At 40.7% G+C, this 25,369-nt stretch overlaps 1 protein-coding gene across 13 annotated transcripts in view; it reads right to left on the reverse strand.

Annotated features, from left to right (window-relative positions):
• Positions 1–5,341: 5,341 nt before the first annotated feature.
• The window catches only part of ANKRD26 (ankyrin repeat domain containing 26), a 52,535-nt gene continuing 32,507 nt past the window's right edge, over positions 5,342–25,369 (reverse strand). For 9 of the 13 annotated variants that reach the window (XM_064656060.1, XM_064656059.1, XM_064656056.1 and 6 more), the window contains 15 exons: positions 24,024–24,207; positions 23,479–23,625; positions 21,363–22,316; positions 19,740–19,892; positions 18,964–19,139; positions 18,737–18,830; positions 17,564–17,638; positions 16,284–16,418; positions 15,188–15,300; positions 14,639–14,780; positions 13,460–13,741; positions 12,593–12,828; positions 11,671–11,917; positions 7,858–7,903; positions 5,342–6,851 (listed from right to left, as the gene is read on the reverse strand). In XM_064656060.1, the coding sequence (XP_064512130.1) occupies positions 6,730–6,851; positions 7,858–7,903; positions 11,671–11,917; positions 12,593–12,828; positions 13,460–13,741; positions 14,639–14,780; positions 15,188–15,300; positions 16,284–16,418; positions 17,564–17,638; positions 18,737–18,830; positions 18,964–19,139; positions 19,740–19,892; positions 21,363–22,316; positions 23,479–23,625; positions 24,024–24,207 (3,106 nt within the window). In that variant the 3' untranslated portion in view covers positions 5,342–6,729. Of the gene's footprint in view, positions 6,852–7,455; positions 7,738–7,857; positions 7,904–11,670; positions 11,918–12,592; positions 12,829–13,459; positions 13,742–14,638; positions 14,781–15,187; positions 15,301–16,283; positions 16,419–17,563; positions 17,639–18,736; positions 18,831–18,963; positions 19,140–19,739; positions 19,893–21,362; positions 22,317–23,478; positions 23,626–24,023; positions 24,208–25,369 lie in introns of those variants that run through there. The other 4 variants (XM_064656057.1, XM_064656062.1, XM_064656064.1 and 1 more) reach the window with 4 other exon arrangements.

Raw genomic sequence — 25,369 nt, forward strand, 5'->3', positions numbered from 1 at the left:
TAGTTAAATTCCCTTTAACACAGATACAGGTGTTGTATCTGCGCATTACTCATGAGAAATACTGTGTGAGAAAACATTCACAGAAATATTTTAAGGCAAATGGAAGCTTCCTATCCTAAAATGCTACTTTTTAATTATGGTTCTTGCTTTGTATTTTTGTGCTTAAATCTTTGGGAATTCTCACTTGTGTAATTTCAGACTTCAAGTCTGCTTATGATGCAGATGGAAACCTGTATGCAGATGAATGCTGTGATGTTTCTGCAGCCTGGTCAGAACTGCTGGTGGTGTGTGGCTGGGATCTGCAGCATTCGCATTGACCAACATGTAGGTGATGTAGTGTCCTCGGATACAGGGGATAGATTGTCAAAATTGTATTCAAAGCAACATGCATGCAAAAGACCAGGAAAAACATGTAGCAATAACCCCCCTTGCTATCTGTAGCTGTCTCAAACTCAGTTTATAGCATTTCCAATTAATCAAACCATTTCTTGCCAACTGCCACCTAAATACTGCTGCATCTATACCGTTTCATACATACAGACTGGATGTATGGGAGCTCTGTTTTGCAGTGAGTTACTGGACTGAACAGAAGCCAAGGCAGGAAGTGATTATGGCTAAGGAGCTGATGCTGACTGAAAATGTGTGATGCTGCAGAGGAAATATCACACAATAGAACCACAGTTAGTTTGGAAATAGATTTAAAAAACAGAGCACATTTGGATGTAAACAGTCAATAGGACTGGGGCCAGCCTTTCTCCTAACAATCAGATCATTAGAAGTAGAACCGTGCAGAATGATTTCTATGATTAAACTGCAAGTGCAAAATCCATGAAAGCGTGTGCTCATTAATGTTTAACGGAAACAGCCTTCTTGCTTTTTGCCATGTTTCTTCTCTGGGTTGTCCTAACTCATCCTGGATACAAGAGTCAGGCGTAAGTCCAGCTTAAATCTAGGAAGTGCAAATGCTCAAGGACTTTGAAAAGACAGGCTTAGATTCTTTTTTGTAACTATAATAGGGTAGGATCACTCTCTGGAATTGCACTTTTGATTTACAAGATTGCTTCCATGAAAAGTCATCAGCTCACATTTAATTAAAATTGTCAGGATCCAAGTGGAAACAGTCTCTGATGAGAAACGGAATAGAGTTAGTGATTGTTATCATTTAGGTGATGATTGTTATGTGGGTGAAGGGGACGGCTCCCTGATTTGTCTATAGCCTACTTTAACTTCTTGCATTGTTTGTAACATCCGTCAAGTAATTTTGAGTTTTATGCTCTAACTTCTGATTCCACCATTTTATGGAAGTCCAGCCAGTACAGAAAGCAGTAAGAAAGACAAGCATTAGTATGTTTGTATGTATTAATTTCATTTGTGGATAAGACATGTACAATGCTTTACGATGACACTGTATGTGCAAGTAGTTTTGAGTTTGGTTCTAATTATGCTTTTTCTGAGTTTCAGCATCAGTGTCAATGCCAGCAGAATTGCCCTTAGCTAAAAGGAGGCAGGCTACCTTACTGCTAATGCCACACTTCAACACAGGTGTGCCCTGAGCAATGCCCTTCATCATCTTGGGCCTTAAAGCAGCTGAGCATTATTTATGAAAGTACTGAAGTTTCCATGTACTCTGCCATGGGCCACCTGAGCCTTAGTAACTTAACGAAACAAGAAACTTCTCAGATGACAAAGGTCCTACTACAGCACCAAGAAAGGCTTTATCAGTGAAGATAATCTAGACGTAAGGAAGTTTTGCCACATAAGTGGCAAAAGCCACTGAGCCACCTCTTTTCCATGCACTTCTGGAACATATTTTTATCTGTTTGCTCCTGAGTGAATGCCTAGAACGTCTACACATCTTGTCTTCCATGTTCAAAATGAAAGCTAATTTTTCTCACAGTGACTTAGGTCTAGAGGGCAAAATACAGGTGCAGGACTTTGTTTAGGAATAAAGTCAGAAAGTAATACAATCATTTCTGGAGAGGAGATTAAATTCAGCCCATGTTTAAAGTAACTGTTTCTTCATCCCAAAACAAATGGGTAAACATCACCCCACCCTAAATATGTACTTTTTTGATGGAAGAAGGCTCAGCTCCATTGCGGATACCAAGAAACTAACCAGGTTTTAAAGCCCAGCTTCTTCAAAATATCGGTGCATTCCCAGGATACAGCCCTGCAACTGTAGGGAGGACATCATAAAACAATTTGAGTTTATTAATAGTAGATACAAAGGCATGTTATTGATTAGGTTGCTCTGAAAAATTGTGTGGAAAAGGGAGATGAAATGTGCCTGTTTCATTCAGAATTCCTTGGTAAATAATTTCTGCTCTGGCTGCGTAGATGCTGTGAAAGAACTGTTAGCTTTGTACTGCATTACTTTTGCCTTGATGTGCTAAAAATACGTAAGCACGATCCTCTTTCATGAAAAGCCATTCAAGAGGAGCATTTGAGTTGGATATTAACTGTCTTCTCATTCTTGAAACAGGGAATGTAGTTGTATGTACAGGATTTTGGTAATGCAACTGGGGATAAAAAAGTGACTTTTCACTAAGGCTATAGCAATCAACAATTCATCGGCAAGGTGACTGGCAGCACTGTTGACATAAGTATCACAAGTGTTTATAAATGTGAAGGAGGCAGTTTTTTGTTTACAAAGATGCCTAGAGCTCCATTACCTTGTCCTTGTCATTTGCAATACACAGCTGTACTCATAAGGCCCCACTAGTACATGGTCCAAATTATCCTGAATAAAGCATGGACTGTGCTGCTTGCCTATGTAATTCATTGTCCTCGTTGTGCTTATAGCAGTGATTAAGGTAATAGTAATAATTAATGATTAATAATTCATACTGCTAGTAAGTAGTACTGCTAAAGTACTGCTTAAGCTTAGGATAGTGACCCTATGTATTGTCATGTAATGTGGTATCAGCTGTTTCAACTGAGCACCAAGAATCAGCCACACACTTTTAAAAATAGGTTTTTCACTACTTAACAAAAAACCAAACATATCATTTTTGAAGTTAATGAATTGACCAGACTTTCCTTTATTGTTATGCTAGCTGTTAACACTGGCTTTCAGTTTACTTTGTCCAGCAGTCAATAAATCATGGAATCAGAGAATATACTGAGTTGGAAGGGACCCATGAGGAACATCAAGTACTCTTGGCCCTCCACATGACACCCCAAGAATCACACCATGTGCCTGAGAGTGTTGTCCAGACACTTGAACTCTGTCAGGCTTGGTGCTGTGACCACTTCCCCGGGGAGCCTGTTCCAGTGCCCAACCACCCTCTGGGTGGAAAACCTTTTCCTGATATCCAACCTAACCCTCCCCTGACTCAGCTTTGTGTAATTTCCTCGAATCCTGTCACTGGTTACAAGTGTGAAGAGGTCACTGCTCCTGCGCTTCCCCTCATGAGGATGTTGAAGATTGCAGTGAGGTCTCTCTTCAGTCTCCCCTTCTGCAGGCTGAACAGACCAAGTTACCTCAGCTGCTCCTCATACAGTTTCCCTTCCAGCCCTTCACCATGTTTGTTGCCCTCCTTTGGACACTCTCTAAGAGCTTAATATCTTTCTTATATTGTGGTGCCCAAAACTGCACACAATATTCAAGGTGAGGTTGCACCAATGCAGATCAGAGTGGGACAATTGCCTCTTTTGATGGGCTGGCTCACCAAGAGCCAGCAGTAAAGAAGCATTTACTATTGGCTTTTCTGGGCAAATAGATCTTGTAGCTTGTTTGGTTTCATTAACAGATTATTAATTAGATTATTATCTCTATATCCAGATAAGGGTGGTGAGAGGTGCCTTGAAGGTAAAGGGAAGATGAAAACAGGACAAAGTTGGTCAGTATGCTGACAGGAGACCAGAGTTATATTTCCTCTGCAAAGCATCAGTGATGCAATTAGAGCTGCAGAGGTCAGCAACGAACTATAAGCAGGTCTCTGGATATTTCAGAGGTCAAGGCCCACTAGGTGGACATGCAAGGACTACAGAAGCACTACTCAAACAGCCTTTAATCAAGTGTTCAAGACACTACTCTGGCTATAACAAAAACTAATCATGTTTTGCAGCTGCAACTCAGTGCAACATTCTGAAGACTGGAAAACCCAGTTACATCATTTGCTCTTGAGTAAAAAACCAACTGGTATAATTAGATTTTCTAAAACAGAATTGTATATTCTGTACAATCAAATTACAAAATCTAGTAATCCACCCACGATACTGACCTGAGTTTCTAACATACCTTAGCAAGAAAGGAAATTAGAAGACATGGTTGCTTTCTCTTTGGAAAGAGATCAGGAAGTCCCAAAACCTAAACTTGACTGTTATGGTGCAAGCCAGAGAAAGCTGTACTAAAGGAAAGAAACACCCACCACTCTCCCTCTGTCCATGGAATTACTCACATAATGGTAGAAGGCTACCAGATTGGCATTTTCCCCTTTACAAACCCATGCCAACTCCTCCCCATCACCGTTTTGTCCCTAACATCTTCAGAAATGCTTCCAGGAGAATGTGCTCCATCAGCTTCCCAGGCAGTGAGATGAGGCTGACTGGCCTGTAGTTCCCCAGCTCCTCTGTCTTGCCCTTCTTGAAGACCAGACAGGTATTTCCTGGCTTCCAGGCCTCAGGAGGCTTCCCTGACTGCCCTGGCTTCTCTGAGATCATCAAGTGTCCTCACTGTGACACTGGAGATGGACTTTCAAGTGAAGGAATGGACTGGATTTCTCTTTAGCCTCTCCCCCACACCCCCTCGTAACTGCTGTCACCTGCTGCTTTGCCAGATGCAAACAGTGAATTTCTGCTCTGCTGCTCCAGCAGCCAATGGGCAGCACACAGCAGGCAGGAAGAAACTTTCAAACACGTCCCAGTTTGTCCCAATGACAACACAAAGTGAAGGCCCAGAGGTTCTGCACCAGCTTTCTCAGGGGAGGGATGCTACAATGCACCGCAAGCAGGCTGAAGAAATTTCCTTTTATCTTTGAGGGCTACAAACCGGTCCACTTCCCACAGGATCAGGGATTTGCCTGTGTTTTATGGCTACCAGAAGCTCACCCACTACCTTCTCCCCAGAGGGGAGAACACAAAGAGGATGGCTGTAAAGCACTGGAAGAGTCTGGCAGCTGATTAGTAGCAATAGCTCACCTGTAGGCCATGATCTTAACACGACCGTGCTTCAAGACTTCACGGAGGAAGGGGACACATTTGCCTGGCCTCTGGGACAGGCTGAAGATGCAGCTGTGAGCAGAGCTGAAGGGAGCAGAGGAGAGCTCTGGAGAGTTCTATGGGCAGAGAAGGGGTGTAAAGCAATGTCAAGAAGGGGAACAATAAAACAAAAGGCATGTCCTGGATTGCAAAGTTTATTAAATATCAAGTTGAATTATACACAGTGTATTAGCTTCACAAAATTGTATTCATATAAAAAGGAAGAATGTCACAGCAGCATTTAATGCTTTCCTCGCTGACTGTTAAATCCTTGAATTAGTAAACTCCCCCAAATTTTTCCAGTCTTCTTCATCTCAGTACAGTCATTCTTACATACATCTTTTCCAGAACTGGGACTTTGTTCTATGCTCTTCGGATTGCTGGTGACTTTTCAGGATGGGAAATGACAACTCAGATCTTCATTAACAACTGGTAGTTTCCTGAAATAAGTAAAGCTGCTTGTAAGGTTGACACAGTGTCCCACCACATCCGGGCTAACAGCTGGGCTACAGACACTGTATCATCAGCTGTTAGCAGCAACAAAAAGACTGCCTATCCTATCACAGAAGTTCTGGAGAGTACTGAGGAAACTTAAAGTTGATGCACTAACATTCATTTTTTTCCCTCCGATTAGAAATGTTTTGGGTGCACCATAGGTTTTGATGCAAGAGCTGCAAATGTCTGAAACTGCAGCAATTTTTAATACAGAAATCAACACCAATACTGTGAAAAGGTACTGAGTTTGTGCCCATTGCCTCTCATGGTATTCAAGTGTACTGTGTGCGTGACTGAACTCTATCACAGGCTGCCCATGGAGCCTCTGGAGTCTCCCTCCTTGGAGGTATTCAAAAGCCAACTCAGATGTGGGCAACTGCCTCTAGGTGGTCCTCCTTCAGCAGGGGGGCTGGACCTGATGACCTCCAGAGGTTCCTTCCAAACTCACCCATTCTGTGATACAAAACAAACAAACCAAAAAGACCATATAACAACTCTTAGTACTACTACATACTCGGTCATTTTAAACCTACATTGCATAAAGTGATGACAATGTAAAGTGCCCTTTTCTACAGCTTGAACACCTGTAAAACTTTATCAGCAGAAACAGTCACTGCATCAGGACTGAAGCAGCAGGGTGAAAGCACATCAAATAATGTCCTAAACATTAAAATAACACTGGAAACATTCCAAACACATTGACTAAAATGATTTAACAGAACAAAGCAAACGCTAATGCATTGACCATAATAAGAAATAAATTTGATGATTTTGTCAACCTCAAGAGTCAAGATCAGTCAATCTGCTAGTCAGAAAAAAATGGATGTGGTTCTTATTGTGAGTGCAAAAGAAACCACCTATGCATCAATAAACCAACAGGTAAGTGCAATGTGCTTGACATCCATTTAATAGAGTTTATGAGTTTATATTCCGACTGCAAGAAACATGTTTTCACATCTGAACTGAGGGATGGGAAACTACAGATGCACTATGAAAACCAAATGATTTCCAGAGCCTTTCATAGCATTTTGTTCAAATCAGGTAATTTTTGGTTAAAACATCACGGTACTCCTCTATTGCTCTGCAAAGGGGATCCTGGTCCACATGAAGATTTTTTGAAGATCCAGCAGATCCCCTTTCAAGTTCAGCAGTAGCTGGAGAGAAAAGACACAAGATTCCTGGCATTACTTTTATAGCAGACAGGGCAAAATAAGGCAAGGCAAGAACATGACAGGCAACATGAGAGACTGCAATCCAGACAGAGACTTTAAAATTTCCAAGGGAACATAACAACGGAAGGGCTAGGTGCAAAGGAAGAAACCCATTTTTTCCACAATTGCTTATCCATCAACAGCATTTCTAAAGCAAGTGAAAGACATTCTGGAGGCTACACACTGAACATCTTCAGGCAATCCACAAATGACTCCTGTGCTAAACAGCCCCCCGAAGTCTCTGCTTTCCTTTTATGTTCAAACCAGTGATTTATTGGCACACTACTACTACACAGCACCAGGCACTGCAAAGCAGTAACTCTGGAGGAAGAATTACCATGGAACAGGTGCATTTCCTCTTTGGACACCTGGCCTCAAATTCTACAGCATGTTTTATGCTACGTACGGCAAGCGCTGAACTGATATTTGCCGAAAAAATACTGAATAATCTTTTCCTAAAGACAGATTATCTTTTGTCACTGATCTTCTTGCTTATTCCAAAAAAGACTGCACCACCTAAGATACCAAGACAAGCCATGAATCACAGAATCATGGCAAAAATCAGGAACCAACAGCAGAGAACGGGTATGGTGCGGTTTAGTGCTGAATGCCATCGGTGTACATGGGAGGGGAAGTGATGGCTGAAGCTTATAAAAATCTTATCTCGTGGCTGCTTTGCTGTTTGTGCTTGAGATGAACTGTAGTGAAGGGCAACTTCAGCTTAAGCCAAGGGTTTCTTTGCGCTTGGCTTTTTCCAGGCAACTGCATAACATCGTACGCAACATTTTGGTAAGCAGGAAGTTTTCACATTCAAGTCTCAACTGGAAGGCTAGCAGAAAAAAACCCTCTGCTTATCACAGGAACTTGAAAAAAATGGCTCAAGAGCTGTCAAGAGCGAGAAATAGTCACCTTTTTCCTTAAAAACCCTCCTAACATAATGACAGATTACCTTGTTGAAGGTCTCTAGTGATTTTTTCATCTAGTTCCTGTCGTACCTAGAATTAAACAGAACATACAGAGTTAAGATTTACAGTTAATACAGAGTTTTGGTACTATTACCTAAATATGACTGTTAAAACTCCTAAAACATTCTTAACCTCCACAGATTATGTCACAATAATATCATTCCGCAATAATATAATTCCAAATAGAGACATCTTGGTTAGGGGGTTGATTTTTAGTGAAGAGAAACTCTGAGTCAGCCAGGTTGTAGCATTCTCATTGCTGAGCCATGAATGGTAATAGTAGTGCAAAACAAGCTGTAACTCACTAGCTGGGTTATAATGGGCAACTGAAAAATATCAAGAAAGCACAGTGGAGTTATTGCAATGAGGATATAGCTAAAGTTGATCATCCAATACATGTGCAGACCGTCAGCTAAATGTTGAGATATGCACAAGTGCCATCCACAGGGAGCATTTCAGTTGACGCTGGCTTCTGCAGCTTCCAAAGGGAAGAGGTGCAACAGCAGCTGCTGCAGGGTTGACATATATCATTGTATAGGAAAAAGCATGTGCCAGTATTCTTCTTTTCTTCATCTTAAGATGAAAAACGGAAAGAGCTCCTGCAGGTCAGGCCAAGACTTTTCTTTATTGTTACTGCAAATACCATGACACCCATATATAAAAATATAGAGACACCAGTTTTTCTGAAAAGGGAATGAAGAGGCCTTTGAATGAAAATACACCTTTGAGGACTATAATGTGTCTCCACTGTTCTCCTGCTCCTCTGGAGAAGGCATCACAGCTGATGAGCCCAAACCTCCTGAGCAGGCACTTCTCACTGCACAGCTCTTCAGGTAGAACCATACTGGGTTCCCTTGCAGCAGTCACCATCTCAATAATTCTGCTTCAGGAAGTGGTGCTGACTTACTATTTAACCACAGGAGCTTCTTGAGCACAGAGTAAGTTGGATCCTGTAAGACTCCATGAGATGATGTTCAGAGTCTAGGAACTCAACTTCAGAGCAGTACTGGTACTCCAGATATAACTGCTGGTACCATCCAGAACTTTCTAAATAGCAGAACAGGCAAGGAGGGTAAAGAGCCTACTCTTCTAGTTTAAAGAAGTTCCATTATAATAGATGAAATCCAAGCATCCAGTGTCATCTTACGGAGGGTGAAGTACCACAGAGGCCATAACATCACAAACGCAGAAACCACAAAAGTACTTGGCAGCAGTCACTCTCTCTCTCAAACTAACAAGTGCAAACCGTTTCCAGCTTTAGGCAAAGGTGAATGCATCAGTAAGTTTTAATCAGAACCTAACAGCATAAATAGACAAAATATTTCCAGTACTATCCAAGGTTAAACAGTACTGGCTACAAACCTTGTCACGTATCTGGCTGCAAAGAGAAGAAAAAGAAGATTTTGATTAAGGAGCTGAAAAAAAAGAAAGAAAACCAGCCTGAAGTTCAAAGGTCTTCAGTGGGAAATAAGAAACATGGCCTACACGTACACGAGGCAAGCAAAAAAAGCTAGCAATACAAGGACCACTAAAATACAAGAGGGCAGGTGGAAAATGGAACTAGAAAAAGAAATTGAGAGAGAGAACAGGAAGCAGACATTCCCTTTCTCATCTTATGTAGGGAAATTGGTTTCATCAATCCACCAATTCACACTGGCTGCAGCCAGCAGAGTTCACTATTCTTCTCTGTGTCATGACAACCATATTCATTTTCCCCAGCCTTTGGCACAGCAGTTAGGATTTAAGCTTGATGGTTCTTAAATGTAACAACAGGCCTCCAGTCCAAAAATCTTCTTGGAACACGCATTCCTTGCCTTGGGCTATGGACTAAGGCCACAGTACAGACTTACATTCTGGTACATGGACCACTAACAGTTCCTTTTGTTTTTGACCCAGAAAGGGAAGGTCAGGTTGGGATCGAAGCAAGCCCCCAAACTAAGAAACAAAACCCCTCCAGACATCAGTCACTGAAGGCTGGGGAAATGTCATACATAGTTGTTCATCAACTTCCTTGAGAGTACGCTCAAGGCTGTGAGACAGACGTGGCCTCAAAATGTATGGGTGCTGTTGCAGTCAGGACGCTGAGTGAGAACAGTACCACCATTCTCAGATCACTTGCATTCTTTTCTTGGAATCAACTCAACTGTTTTCCACAAGTAGATCTGGGAAGCAGTTGCTGCAAAGCGTTGAAGCAGCCTATATAGCGATTTGAACTACACATCTGCATAAATTAGCAACTGGATAAAACAATGAGCCATGAAATAACCTGTAGAAATATTTAATTTCTGTAACATCCTTGAGGGAAGCTAGGAAAGCAGTAAAGGTTTCTGTCTTGATACTGACAAAACTTTGAGATGCCCAGAGTTTTCTTCTGGAAAATCACAATGGAAAGGGCAAGCTGAAGACTGTTGCTCTAATTCAGTTTTAGGAAGCACTGGGTACTCCCACTGTCCTTCACTATCTGTTTTCCCTGTTCTTTTTCAAAAAAGACACAGCTGTCAACTCTTTTCTTTTCAAGTAGGGCAGCTTTTTTCCTCAAACAGGAATGGTTTCCTCCTTTGCCTTTTCCTTCTTTTAACATCTTGCTGCCATCTCTCTGTCCTTTCTTTCCCTCACTTGTTCCGTGCTCCCTGCCCCTCCTGGTCTTCTCCTTTTCTCCCTTTTGCATTGGGTCCCTGAAGTGTGCTTCCTTTCTAGTGCTTGCCTGCAGAATAATCCCTGCAGATGGTACAGCACTAATTACCTCACGAGTTCTTTCCGTAATGCCTGTCCACGCCTCTGCCCTCAAAAACGTGTTCACAGCGGTACAGAAAAGTTCCTGTCTGTAACTGCCGCTGCTACGCATTACCTACGCTGCTTGGCCCCTTTTCATCTCCTTGGTGTTTTTCTCTTCAACCAGGTGCTGTATGTAGACACCTTGTTGAAATGGGTTCTTTCCAATGGAGGTGAGGGGACCAGTGAACTGAGATGGACTTCAAAGTGAACAAATGCTTCTCACATTCATCCAACAACTAAACACACTAACTCAACAGAGAAGCTTGGCCATGCCTCAGTCCCATGCTACGTGGCTGTCCCACTGATTACAGCTACTGGTGTGTGGTTTCCACGTCTCCTGGTACAATGCTCTGCATTCTGGAAGGGATGCGCTATCACACTGACTGCTGATTACAGGCATACTTGGACCAGTGCTACTGCAGAGGTTGCAGCGTTGCTGCACAATTAGAAGGCCGTGAAGACCTCCCAAGGAGTAGGTAGTTCTGCTGTTTCATGTAGTATGACACAGCAGGAACTACAGGAACAAATGCTTCCTATCCATAGTAACATATTAAAGCAAGGTCCAGTGAAGAAACTGCTAGAACAAAGATCAATGATGAAGAAAATGGGGTCTCACAGATGTCTGCTGGCATTTGGCACTCATGGTGACATTAGCCACTTGAAATAGGTCACACATACCATACATGTAAATTTAGTGTAGAACTTAGGTGCGGGGTTCGTGCCCCACAGTGCTCTTTACCACAGTTTGTCTTGTAAAAGAAGGTAGTTACACAGCTCATTGCTTCGATTTCAATATTTTTTGGCCTTTGACCACTCTGGAAAATTTGTACAAACCTGATGACCAAAAGTCTTCGGCCTTACCACATATAGCTGTGTACAGTTCTGAGGATTAGCAGTTGCTCTGGCATATTAGAGAATATGGCATGGAACAATAAATGGATTCGAACTTCAGGCTAAAAAGGATAACCTTGCATACAGATTCTCCTCAGCAGCAGTCAAGAACAGCACTTCAAAATGCTCACCTTGGCCACATAAGCTTCAACTCTGTTTCTTGGTGATAATGTGTTTTCTGTTGGGCTTAGGAAGTTTCCTCCAAGACTGAGACTTCTGTTCAGTCCCAGACTGTTCCCAAGATGTCCCAGGCCAGTTGAATACAGAAGTGGACTTGCAGCCAGATGTCCGCTGACAATGCTGCTTGTGATTAAAGATTTGCTTCTATGGCGCTCCCGAAGGAGCTTGGTGTTGGCCTCTGCAAGTCTCTCATTAGCTCTGAAACATTTAGAAGCACACAGAGAGTCATCTTTGGCAGTAAGGCTTTTGCAAAGTTACCCTCCACGTCCTTGACTACTACTCAACTTCTAAAAGCCAGGGGCATTAAGAGTGTGCAAAACAAGCACATCCTTTGATCTGAGCTTGTTCAGAGGGCCTGTTTCTAAGAAATCACACTAAGTGCAAGGAGCAGTGTCACCTCCATAAGAACGCTGGCCTACTCTGGCCTTCTCAAGGAAAGCTCAAACCTCAGACCCGCTGCCAAAACAGAAGCCAAGAAAGAGCGTTCTTATTTTTGATGCACAGAATCCAACTCTGTTCTCCGAGAGGCCTCTCCTTATTCAAACAGTAAAGGGCACAAGATTCATCTTTTCTGTCACATACGGGATGAGGAGATTAGAGACTGGCAAAAAGACTGCCTGCTAGAACAACATCAACTTGAAAAAGACACCAATAATGCCATAATGGCGCTACTGTGGTGTTACTGCTGGAACTCTTAAAGAGAAAGGAAGACAGGTCTGATGAAGGGAAGGGTCTTAAGGGACTTTCCCCACAAATATGCTGTGTTCTGCTTTCACACATCGTGCTGGCAAGACGTAAAAAAGGGATTTTAGAAGGAAAATGGACGAGGAAAAAGGAGTGTGTTATTACCAGTCCAGAAAAGCATGGACTTACCTTTCCAGTTTCTTGGCTAGGCTTTTTCTGGTTTTCACTTCCTCCAGATACAGCTCTCTGTACTTTTCCACTTCTGCCTGGGTGGATTCTTTTTGAAAAGTACTGTCTTGTTGGGTGTTTTTTATCCTGTCCAGTTCACATTCAAGATCTCTAATTCTGTCTTTTAGCTGGTTTCTTAGTGAAGCATGATGACTGGCTCTGATTTGTTCTAATCTGTCCTGGGAGGCTGCCTGTGCCTGAAGGAGACAGTGCACCTTCAATCACCACAAGAAAAAGAGAACTCTCTCCAGCAGAAAATTGCATGTACCCAATTTCAAGGCTTCACGAAGAGAGGCAGCTGTGCCTCCTCACTACCAGCAGCAATGAAAGCAGAACCCTGGAGCTACTATTATACAAAGCTACTAATGAAAGGACACTCTCTCTGTAGGACAGGGCATATGGAAAAGGATTCCTCAAAGACAACAGGAGGATCTCCCACCTCCACAACTTCAGTGACTCCTTTTCTGAGCACTTTCCCCCCCTACAAGGACAAAGCAGCACCTGTAGGTCTGGCCATGACAGCTGGCAGTTGCAAAACCCATTCAAGGATGAGCAGCAAGAACCAGGCCAGCGGACAGAGATACCCCCCAAGCACTGCAAAGTGGGAATCTGCCTTGGGCAGGCTTTTGATTCAGGGACCTGCCGGCACATCACACACCTGTGACAGCCCTCCTGCCCAACCATATTGCCTTCTCCCACTGCCTTCAGGAAAGGCAGAAGTACAGTGCTAACACACAGAAAAAGGCACAAAAAGTAAACCACTAATAACTGATGACCATAAAAACAGTCTACATAGCGCCTGTGGACATTTGTGAGAAATTCACTTACTTGCAAAAACAGATTGACTTCTTGTAGTTTTTGTCTTATTTCTTGTCCAGCTCGTTCTTCCACCTCCCTTTTATGTTGTTCTATTTGGCTGCGATCTACCAGGTTAGTCTCCGAATGATGTTGGAGTTTTGCCAGCTCTTCTTTCAGCTGGCATTTGCTCTTCTCCAGGTTTTCACACTTCCCACGCAGGGTAGATAGCTCTTCTTGCAAATCCTGATTTTTGGCTTCCAGCTGCATGCATTTTTTAGATTCCCTGTCCAGCTGCTGGGAAAGTTCACCAACCTGTACACAGAAGAAGAAAAAAAAAAAAAGAAACTGAAGAGTGATCTAAAGGCAGTGAATTCTATGAAAATCTCTAACAGGGGTGGCCATTTGGACTGCTGGCTCAGTACTAGAAACTAAGTGCAACCAGGCTCTTCTTTTCCAACCAGAACAGTTTTTACATCATTTGTCATAGGATTCCTCAGGTTCCCATCCTTTCTCAGCTCTTCTGGACTCAAAAGGAATCACTGCAAAGGCAGTAAGTGATTCTACAGTGATGCCTTCCAAACCCAAGTGTAGCTCTGAAAGATGGCCACTTTAGCAAGGAATCTGAGTAAGGAGCGGAGAAGGAAATAAAAGGTTACATGCCACTACTGCACAGGCAGAGCAGCCTCAAAACCACTGCTGGGAACAGTCCTTCTGAGTCCCTGTGACAAGATGGGCTGAAACAGCTACCCGTGAGCAATAAATTACAGATTTTTCCCTGGGAGGCACCTGTCCTCATTGTGCCCTGGGCAGCAACAACACTGTTGAGAAAAGTCAAGTGTACCTGTTCTGCTCTTCTTGCTGAGGGCCTGTGGGAGGGCTCCCTGGCCAGTGAGGTCATGCACCCTGCCAGGCTGGCTGCCACTCTTGGCTTGCCCTTCCTCTGCAAGACAGCCTGGCCTCCATGAGCCCTTACACCTACTGCTTTGCCCTTACATTTGCATCTTTACCCATAATGATAACTACCTCCGTATTATAGTCATCTACTACTGTAACAGCAGAAGGAGCATTAAGAAAAGCCCATCACATCCAAAATGCAGCCAAGGAAAATAAAAATTATCAACATGACAAGAAATATACGGAAAGCATCTCCCAGGTTTCAAAAGAAATAACACCACAATCAAAAAAAAAACCAAACTATGTAGAGCTCACCTTTGGTCTTAATCTACCAACTTCACTGACCATTTCAGAATATCTGTTCTTCATTTCTCCCTGCAAGTTAAGCTGGGACTCAATTTCTCTTTCTTCATACACCCTTAGTTTCTTCGTAGCTCTACTCAGAAGTCTCTTCAACCTGCATAGCAAATTAGTTAAGGAAACCATGAAACACAGGAGCCTTTTCCATATACTCTCATGTAATCAGTGGAGACATGGCTTTCTTCATCTTTAACATGCTTGACACCACCAGGAATTGCTGAGAAAAAACATTATTCCTCATAAATTACCTAAAGCATCCAAAGTTCAGCTGAAAAAGATGAATAAAAGATCTCCTTCTCCCCAGGAGAACTCCAGGGCAACCTGCATTGGCAATTCATCTGGCAAGTATAGAAAACTATAGGCTCATACAAAGAAGTGCCTTGCAGGAACTAACACAAGGCTTGAATTTGCCCACAGAGTTACGTACACCTATTTTTACAATAAAGTTCAATAAAACTGGATTTCTACTCTGGGATACCTCTTCACCATATCAAAAAGCCATACCTCTTGAAGTCTTTCTGCAGTTCTAAGTTTCTTTTCATTTCTTGGTCCAGGCGCATTTCAACTGGGCGTTTCAATTCGACCAGTTTCTTCACTTTCTTTCTTTCACTCTCACACTTTCAAAATAGAAAAGATACATGATGCACACAGAGCTAAAAGCAATATTGAGGAGCAATACGTGCCTCTAGCACTCTCCACAGAGAGGCTGCAGTACATCTGCATCTTAGCCAAGTTCCACAGAGTGCCAAGGGACAGAATTCCTGAGAACAGTTAAGCACTTTAGGTTTCACATCAAACAGGCTGATACTGAACAACAAAAACAAATGCCTTCACTGAAGCAAAGGTCACCTTCTCTTTCAAGCAAAAAATGTGGAAAAGATGCTACAGAATACTTTGGGCAGTTCTCTACTCATAGCAGGGATTATGTAGGTATGCTCATCGTGGGAGAATACAGATAAATCTAAGGCTTTCATGTGATCTTTAATGACCAGGAAGCAGAGGAATTTGATCTCTTGGAATTCTTTAGTGTTTTATTTCCCTCCGCTGTTACCTCCATCTCTACTTTGTGCATATTCACTTATGTACTTGTTGCTTTGTACTTCCATTGTTCCTCTACAGAAAAGGAGAAAAGGGAAAGACTGCACACCTTTGAAACTGTCAGCCTTTCTTTTTCCCAAGCACTAGTTCATTTGCCCAGAATTCCTTCAGTATGTTTTTCTGCAAGGCGTTTAAGCATCCACTAGCCTGAAAACATGCTGCTGTTCCTCCATGGATTGCACTGGAAAAATGAAGCACTTCAACACTGCCCAGAAACCAAGGGGTTTGAAGATGACCAGAAGGAATCCAAGAAACACTGGAGAATTGCAGCCCTACTTGATGTGCTCAACTAATAGCAAACCGTACTGGGAACTCTTCCAACAGAACCACTCCAGAATTTACACAAAAATACGCAGTTAGCTGGATGATCCCAAAATCACAAGATACTCAGAGCTTGAATGGCAGGGATAATAAAAAAGCTGTTTATGTAAGAACTCAACAGAAGAATTAATATGCTTCTCCCAGGTACTGGCTAGGTCTCTAGAGAATTTTCTGGGCTTACCTGTTCAAAGAGCTCTGCCTTTTCCCTGTCAAGCTGAGCAACACGCTCCTCGAGGTTGGATCTTGACTTAAACTGCTCTTCCCACATGCTCTGCAAATCCTTTGATGTCAGAGCTAGTGCATTCTGCTTTTCCACCTGTAAAAGCAACAGTGGCAGAAGAAGAAACTAAGGTGACTGGAAAGAAAACAGTGCAATAGAAAGCAGTAACTTAAATGGAAACTGGCCTAAGCTCTGCATGGTCTATGGTTAAGTTTAACGTGGAGTGTAAAACACAGCTCAGGAAACATAACTGAGAAACTGAAACTGATAGAAAGAATGAATGATCTAGGAGTGACAAGACAAGGTTTCATCTTTAGGGAATAACAAGACATGCATACACACACAAAATCACCCTGCAACTTTCTTCCAAGGGTTCTCCAGAGTTCATGCCGCATACTTTCTAATATGTGCCCACTATCTCTAGTGCTCACCACAGAAAATACCCTATCCTCACGGCTTCTGTAACAGCTGCACATCTCCTGAGAGCAAGAAAATGTTTTTAAGGTTATTTTTGGTTCTGCCTAAAGGGACAAAGATTTGCCTAACAGACACATTTGAGTGGAACAGAACTTGGTGATTCAGTTAAAGTATAAAGACCGGAAGATGACAAGATGCCTTCAGTGGTATTTTTTAAGGGAAAAAAAAAAAGAAAAAAAGAAGATACCAAGAGATGTCTGCTGGCTACACAAAGTCACAAAAACCTCAGCACAAAGTCTTAGATAAAATAATTGTTAGGATGTATGACTTTCTCAAGTGTCCTTACAGACAAGGTGAAACACTGGGTCTTGTGACAGAAACTAACGTGGCCTCAAGGCTCTAACAAAGTTGCAAAGATAATGTGCATCTCCCAACTCCAGTCTCCTCTCTCAGCTTTCAGCCATAGATCTCCCCATTGTCCACAACATCCACCGTCGCCATCATCTCCTGTGGTTTAGCCCTAGTAGATAGCTAAGCATCACAGAGCCACTTGCTCACTCCCTGCAGGTGGGATGGGGAAGAGAATTCATCAGATGAATCACGCTGATGAACACAAGTATCTTGCACACGGCAACACAGATGCAAAACACAACAGCAGGGAAACAAGGAAATTTACAGCCTTTTCCCTTGACAGTGCCTTGCCCTAAAACCAGACAGGTATTTGACAGTTGTGTGCCTACACAGCCCACCCAATCTTTTCATCAGTTACCCACACATAAAAATTCAAAGACCAGAACAGTCATTCACAGAAGCAAGTCATCTACCTGCTTGTGGTGGTCCTCTGCAGCTGCCTGTGATGTCCGTAAGCTAGTTATCAAGTCTTCCAGGCGGTTGTGAACCTACAGAAGCATTACAGGAAGCAAGAAGCCACACTATGACTTTCTAGATTGAAGTTTACACCTCACTACCAAAAATAAATACTACATAAACCTCTTCACTTCTTTATTCCTATACTATTTACACTCAGCATCAATGATCAAAATGGCCTTAGTTTGATGCCACTGTCATACTGTTAGCAATCATCACCTCTGCCGTTTTTAGCAGGGAGAGAGAGACAAGACCATGGCAGATATTAAGGATCTGCAGTGAAAATGGGCAGGAGTAGCTTTTCTCATCCCCCTGTACACTTGAAAATCACGTCCTGTTAACTAAAGGGGAACAATGAGTATTGTAAATAAATGCCTTTCTACTTCTCTTCACAGTATCAGTACATCAGAAAGTTCAACTTTCACATGTAGTGTTTCTCAAAAATTCTTCAGCTCTAATTGATGACTATAGCTGTTACAAGAACCCTAGTTCACTAGTTACAATACGAAAAAAAAAATCGCTCCATACAGGCCACAGATGTAAACAATTTATCAGACCTAAAATTAACAACTGCGTAGAAGCAGTGGGAAATTCCAGGGCTCACACTCAGTTCTGCAAGTACCACAGGGATTCCTCTTCACTGTTTCATGAAAACACACATGCAGCAAGTGGCCAAAGGAAAAGCAATTCTGCAGAGAAAAAGCTCTGGGAAGTATATTTTTTGTTCCAGTTTTATGATGCCAGGCTCTGGCACAAAGGCCTTGGCATCCATATACCCTGCGGAATTTCCACAACTTGATGAATACTTTAAATGAAACACACTGCAACAAGTAACTGAAGCAGCATCTGACGTATGATACGTATAAAGTGGACAATAGTTACACCAGTGTATTACTTGCAAATCCTTATCTTTTGGAGTGTTAAGTTTGACTTGCTATAGTCTCATGTGAGAACACAAAACCAGGAAGCTGGGGAGTGGCACAGGCTGCTTTCCAAGCAACCTCTGTTCGGGAGAATGCAGCATATGAGTTCCCCTAGGCTCTCCACCAAAACCTCATCTTAAAGTTTCCCCACAGAAATAGGTAACTAGGCTCAGAAGTCACAAAAAGGGAAATTTATGACCAGCTTACTGAGGCAGAGGCTTGCAGGTCTCTCTGAAGGACTTCAATCCTATTGCTTTGTTGCTGGACAGTGGCTTCCAATCTGGTGTTTTCAATTTCAAGGCTTAAAAACAAATACAGGTCTTACTATGAAAATCCACCAGAGCAACAATGATGCAACAAGGCTATCTATCCTGTTGTTTCCACCCAATCCCCCAAAGTGACAGACACCTCGCTTCACTGGGTTACTCTCTTACTGTTGCACGTGTTCTTCCAGTTGTTTTAGAGTGGTATTAGTCTCGGAAGATGCCAACAGGAGGTCCTGCAGTTTCTGGGAAGAAGTTATTGCTTCTCTTTCTTTATCATCCAAGGCAGTCTTCAAGTCACGAACGCAGTGCTCAGACTGAAGATGCTTTTCTTCCTCCTCCCGCAGCTGTAAAATCACGGTAAGAATCCACAGTTGTCAGGTGAGCTTTTACATAGAGGAGCCAGCTGCTGCTGAAGAACTCAGGTGCTGCATGTATGTGTGCATACCCTCTGCCCAAAGAACTGGAATCAATTCAAGTACCTTCAAAGCTTCACTTCTACTACCCAATGAACACAAGCTCTATTCCTTTGTCCTCTTTTACAGCAGCCTCTCCCACCCCTCCACTGCTTTCCTACAGCACGGTTCTAAGCACTGACACTGTGCCTCTGACCCTTTCAGTGACTTAGGATGCTCTTTGTACCCTCTTGATTGCTCCTCTGTGAGAATATGAATGAAAAAGTTCATTCTTCTCCTATAGTGACTATAAGCTATAAACACATCAATTTATTGTGCAAAGCACCTTAGCAAATACAAATTTCCGTTCAAGTAAGGACATAATGTCCTCATGTCAAAGATATGGACACCAAGTTTATAGAACAGTGCAATTGAATCACATATCATGAAATCTATCCTGTTGATTTTTTTCCTAGATTTTTAGGAAAACATCCACTCCTACTTTCAATAGCCACCCTCAGATTTATTAATATAATTACAGACATTGTGTACCTTGGTTTTAATCTTTTCCAATTCCTTCTGCAAGCGTAGCTTGTCTTCCTCCAGGTCACTGCGATAGCGTGTAGTAACTTCAAGTGAAGCTTCTGACATAGATTGCTTTTTAAGAGCATCAGCAAGCTCCTGCTGCAGCTGTCTGATCACGCCCTAATGAAACAGTTAAATGAGTATGAATAAAGTGGTAAGAACGTGAAAAATATTATGACTTAGTTGATTACTCAATTGAACCTGTCTTTGGATTGAACTCAAAGGTATGAAATGTTGCCTGCCACCAGCAGGCATGTGCACAGATGATCACTGCTACATCTTTTTCAGCTGAGCTCCTCCAAACTCTCATCAGCTGTTCATGTTTCCTAACACATATTAAAAGTTCAAGTACTATTCTTCTTGAAACCAGGCACAAGCATACACTGCAATCGTGTAACACAATCCAAAGAAATCTGTTGTAATGCAAGAGCCACAGTTTGATTGCAGATACTACTCTGATGACCAAAGGCAGGACTTCATATCATTCTTTGTTCTGTTCCTCCCTTTTAAAAATATAATTAAATAAATACATATATCTGAAAGCTCTTTTGAGATATACTTTATGTTGAATCCCATTCTCTTACAGTTGTCTTACTGAGTTTAGAATAACAACTGCCTTCATACTGACATATTAGGTTTACCAAAACATAGTATCTTCAAAAGGAACCTGTTAATTTGGTACTAAGAATACACAGCAATTCACCGATTAAAATGATGGACAGTATTGCTGTAGTTCTCTCCCGACACGCACCTTAACGTAACTGACAAATGAAGAACAGAGTAGTTATCTTACACATGCAGATATTAACCTCACTCAGAGATCCTGGATTTATTAGGAAGAAGGATATGTAATTTTAAATCACTATTCAACTCATTAAGGGAGACAAACCTTATACCAGTGTGTCTAAATACTGAATGGGATTAGTTCCTATTTTCCAGAAAGTAAGGGAGATTAAACAAAATGGGCAAGCCAATTTTTAAGTCATTGCTCTACCTGGAATTGGTAGAACACTCTATCAATAAAGAACACTCTACCTACTCCTAGGAACACATATAATAATGCATTCTCCAGCCAGACCCCTTAGAACCCTCAGAACATACATAAATTAACACCTGAACACTATAATACCCTTCAATTTTGACAGCAATTTACGGAGGTTTTTTCCTCTGAACTTAATATAAATCGATTCCATATCACTTCACTTGTCTGCATCTTCATTTCTCAACTCTCATATATTGGATGGTTCTTCCTTTTATACCACTCTTATTTGTGTCATCAGTGCAATCCTTATAAAACCCATCAAATATATAAAACCATTCTATAGGATAAAAAACGGATTAAGGAAAAGATGAAAAATTTCTAGAGAAAAATCACCTTTTTTGATCAAAGCTTAGATTTGGATACCTTTTTTCTGTTTTCTGCTCAGATCCCATTTGCCAAAACCTTCCACAATTTCAAGAGAAACACAACAAACTGGAACAAATCAGCATTATCTGGACCCACGCATATAGCTTATACCTGGTACACTTTAGAAACACAAATTAATTTCAAGAACTGACAAACTTGTTCCTTCGAAGCCTCGATTTTACCTCTCTCTCTATTTTGTCAGTCTCATACTTGAAGACTTGTTCTCTTAAATCGGTACACTTGGCATTTAATTCCTTGTTTCTCTCTTCCACCAGGTAAACTTGCTTTTCAGTATCAGCTCTGAGTTTGTTGAAAATATCATTAAACCGATCCTGTACATCATTCACTACTTTTTCTTTGATGATCCCCTTGTTCTGCACATCTTCCAGTTGCTGACGGAGCAAAAGGTTTTCACTTTGGAGCTGGGCCAATCGCTCCTGCATGGATTCCTGCTTTATTGTAAGTTTGCTTACTTGATCTTTCTCAAGGTGTCGAGCATGATCGTATTCCTTTGCCTGACACTGGGCTTGACTTAATTCTTTTTGTGTCATTTCTAAAAGCAATATTTTTTCTCTGAGCATTTGTTTCAACTGGTGAAGTTCATTTTCTAGACCATTAGCTTTGCTTTCAGCTTTACTCAGCTGCTGAGACAAGCTCTTGTTGGTTTCTCGCACATCAGAGAGGTCATGATGCAGCTTGTCTTGCAAGCGAAGCCATTCATCACGTTCTCTCTGAAACGTGCGCTCGACATCACTTTTGGATGACTGATGACGTTCAAGTTCTTGAACAGTAGTGTTCAGGCGGGAACGAAATGATTCAATTTCTGTCTCTAGTCTGTCTTTGCTTTCTTTTGTTTGCTCAAGTTTGGAAGTTAGCATTGCAGATTCTGTCTTTAGTAAGTTCAGCTGTCCATTGTACTGAAAAACTGTTTGCGTTAAGGCTTCTTCATTCAGTTTAAGTTCCTTTTTGAGATCTTCATTTTTTTCTTTCAAGGTCTCATTTTCCTCTAAATATTTTCCTTCTTCCTCCTGGTGCCTAAGTCTTATTTGATCAAGTTCTAGTCTTAGCACAGCAATCTCATCTTGCAGTAACTGATTTTTGTACAACAGATCCTTTTCTCTCTCAGTGTCGGATTCCTGAATGACAAGGAACATGAATAAATAGCCAGCTGGGAAATAAATCTACAGAAACACTTCAGCATTGAACTGCATTTTAACATTTCTAATTGTGAAGCATGACTTCAAAGATAAGAGTAAAATTTCAGGAAATATATAAGCTACTCTATGAACCCACGGACATGTACAATGCATGCACAGAATGAGAAGTGTAACATACCCATAAATAAACATCCCAAATATACAATGATTTTTTTTAGCTTAAATCAGCAATTAAATAAAATTATTTAAAATACCTCAAGTACACCTTCAGGTATAAAGCTTCTAAAATGATATGTGTATTCATGCCTCTGAAATACTCCCTTTAAGTTTAATTTACCTGTGTTACCAATCTGGTAAAAACAAGGCTAAAGAGGGTGTTTTTCTTCTTCAATAGCTTTTTAACACTTTTTCTTTAGCATTACTGAAAGTTAGCTATACAGCTGAACCATCCCTGGAATGCAAGAGTCTTGTATATTGCTTGTTTATTACATAACTTTTTTCCCACATAAACATATCCATCCTATGTTAATTGGGCAGCACAGCCAAGAACAAGTAATTCTTCCAAGAACTCCACCTGCTTAGTAAATTCAGATTTGAAGACAGTGTTCAGGACTACTTTTTCTACTTCAATTATTTTAACTAGTACAGAGAGTTTAATTCATTGCTTATCTTCCTTCATAAAATTTTGGTATGGGGAGGTGGAAGAGAAAGGCACACTTAAAGTAACTAAGTTTGATAAGGAGTAAGTAATTAAAAAAACAAATAATGGGAACAGAGAGTGAATGTCAAACAGCTTTCTTCCTGGTCAACCTGAATGTAGGTAGCTATGTGTTTCACTGCTAGAAATCTTAAAAAGTGATGATAAAATGTCTGGGAAAAGAAAAACATGACAGTTAAAAAATGGTGTAAATAGTGCTTTCTGGTAGTTTTCTACTTGCACATGCAATTAAAGTACCTACAGGATTGATGCTGCTTTCCAGAACTTTTAAAGACATAAGGGAAAATGGAAGACGTATTTACAAAGTTAAGTTACACTGGGAAACTGTAAATAATCAATCAAGCAGCAGAAAAATTTATATAATATTATGACTTGAGAATGAACATGATGAAATTTAATTAATTAGGGGAAAAGTCTGCTTACATCTGAATTTTTTCCTATAGTTCTTCTTGTCTCTTCTTCTAGTTCCTTTTGTCTCCAAAGGTGGTTGTTCAAAATGCCTTCTTGCAGGGCTCTGGCACTCTTTTCCTGAGAAAGCTGTCTCTGTGTTTCATCACGCTCTTCTTCGACCTACAATAATACAGTTAAACTATTTGCTTCTTGAGAAAAATCAGAGCTAGCAATATCTTCCCATTCTCCATTTTATTTTTGTAAGTATTTTTGCTTCCCCACAGTTATAATAATCCATCTATAAATTTTCATTTTCTTCTGAAAAATTAAGAAGAAATACAGAATGTTTGGTAGGAATTTAGAAAAATAATTCAAAGTTTGGCTGTACCTGAAATACAAATGAGAAAAAACAAACAACAGACTTCTTGGAAACCAACTCTTCTCAAAATTTGGCAACAGTTACCCAATGCCTTGTCCATGAACTAAGTACCTCCTTCTTTAGGCATATTGAAACACAACACCAATAAAAAAGAAGCAGGAAATAAGAAGACAAATATTTAACTGATTATTTAATATACCTGTTTCAAGAGCTTTCTCAGTGTCATTAACTCCATTTCTAAATTTCTTGATTGTAACTCAAGTTGCCGTTTCTCCTCCATCTCTTTACAATATTGCTCTTCTTGCCTTCTGAGTTTTTCTCTTGTTTTCTCATAGAGTGCTTCTACTCTGACCCTCTTTTCCTCTTCTTGTTTCAAAGTAAATCTGGGATTTAACAGAGTAGTTGAGAAATTAAAGAATTGATATAAAAAGTAGATATTCCATATGATGAATTTGTAGAGACAAACCATAAAAATGTTAAATATTGTCAGACTTTATATTTTTACTATAATTTTTAACTTTTTAAAGAATTCTAACTTCATTCCATTATCCATGGTATCAGTTTGATAAGATATGGAAATAAACCACGGAGTGTTTTATCCTTTGTAAGTAAGTTTACATAGGTAAATATACAATGGTACGCAAATTTCTGTAATTTTTAAAGAAGTCATCTTCACATTAGAGACACTTCATTCAAAAGGAGTTTATTGTCTTTTCAGATCGAAGCATCATAAAATTTTGATTAATATGATTAATATACCTTTTCTTAATATGCTGAGCATTGCCTGCACGTTATAGATTCAGTGATTGCAAGTCATGCTGATGAAGCAGCACATTACTTATCTCTCTGACAGACCCAACAATTTTATAACAAGCCTTTTCTAAGTCTAAAACAACTGCTGACCACAGAAAGAGCAAGCAGTTTCTGTTTACTCCAGAATGAGGTCAGTGTTCAAAAATATATTTAGAAATGCACAGGGTTTAAATTTAATGAGATTAAAAGTAGTTTTGAACCTTGATGGATCTACATCTGGGAGAAACATCAGCAATTTAATTTTGAAGGTAATTCATACTGAAAGCCTTGGGGAATATCAACTTCTTTATTAATTGAAACAATCAGCAACAAACACCAACATGGGAAGAAATGGTCCACGGTGCGTCCACAGTATCCAAACAAAAAAGCAGTTTTGTGTTTCACAATTAATTTTAGTATGTTTTTCTCATATCCCTTGCAACAGTCAACAAGGAAAAAAATAGCATAAAGAAAGAGCTGGCAATTGAAAATCTGCTTTAAAAATTCTGCAAAACAAGTATCAGCAGCCATTAATAAATTATTCAGAAGATTGACAGTAACATTTGTATTTCAATGGTTTATATTGCAAGGAAAAAGCTTTACATATTTTAGGGTAATTTCACAAAAGAAAAAATACAGCTTTTATAATTGTAAAGTTAACATCGCTTTGATAATTTATTTAGAACAAAAATATTAGTTATTTGTAATTGATACATATTTGAGAATGTGCTGGCTTTGGCTGGGATATCCCAT

Source organism: Pseudopipra pipra, chromosome 5, assembly GCF_036250125.1.
Source record: "Pseudopipra pipra isolate bDixPip1 chromosome 5, bDixPip1.hap1, whole genome shotgun sequence".
Lineage (NCBI taxonomy): Eukaryota > Metazoa > Chordata > Aves > Passeriformes > Pipridae > Pseudopipra > Pseudopipra pipra.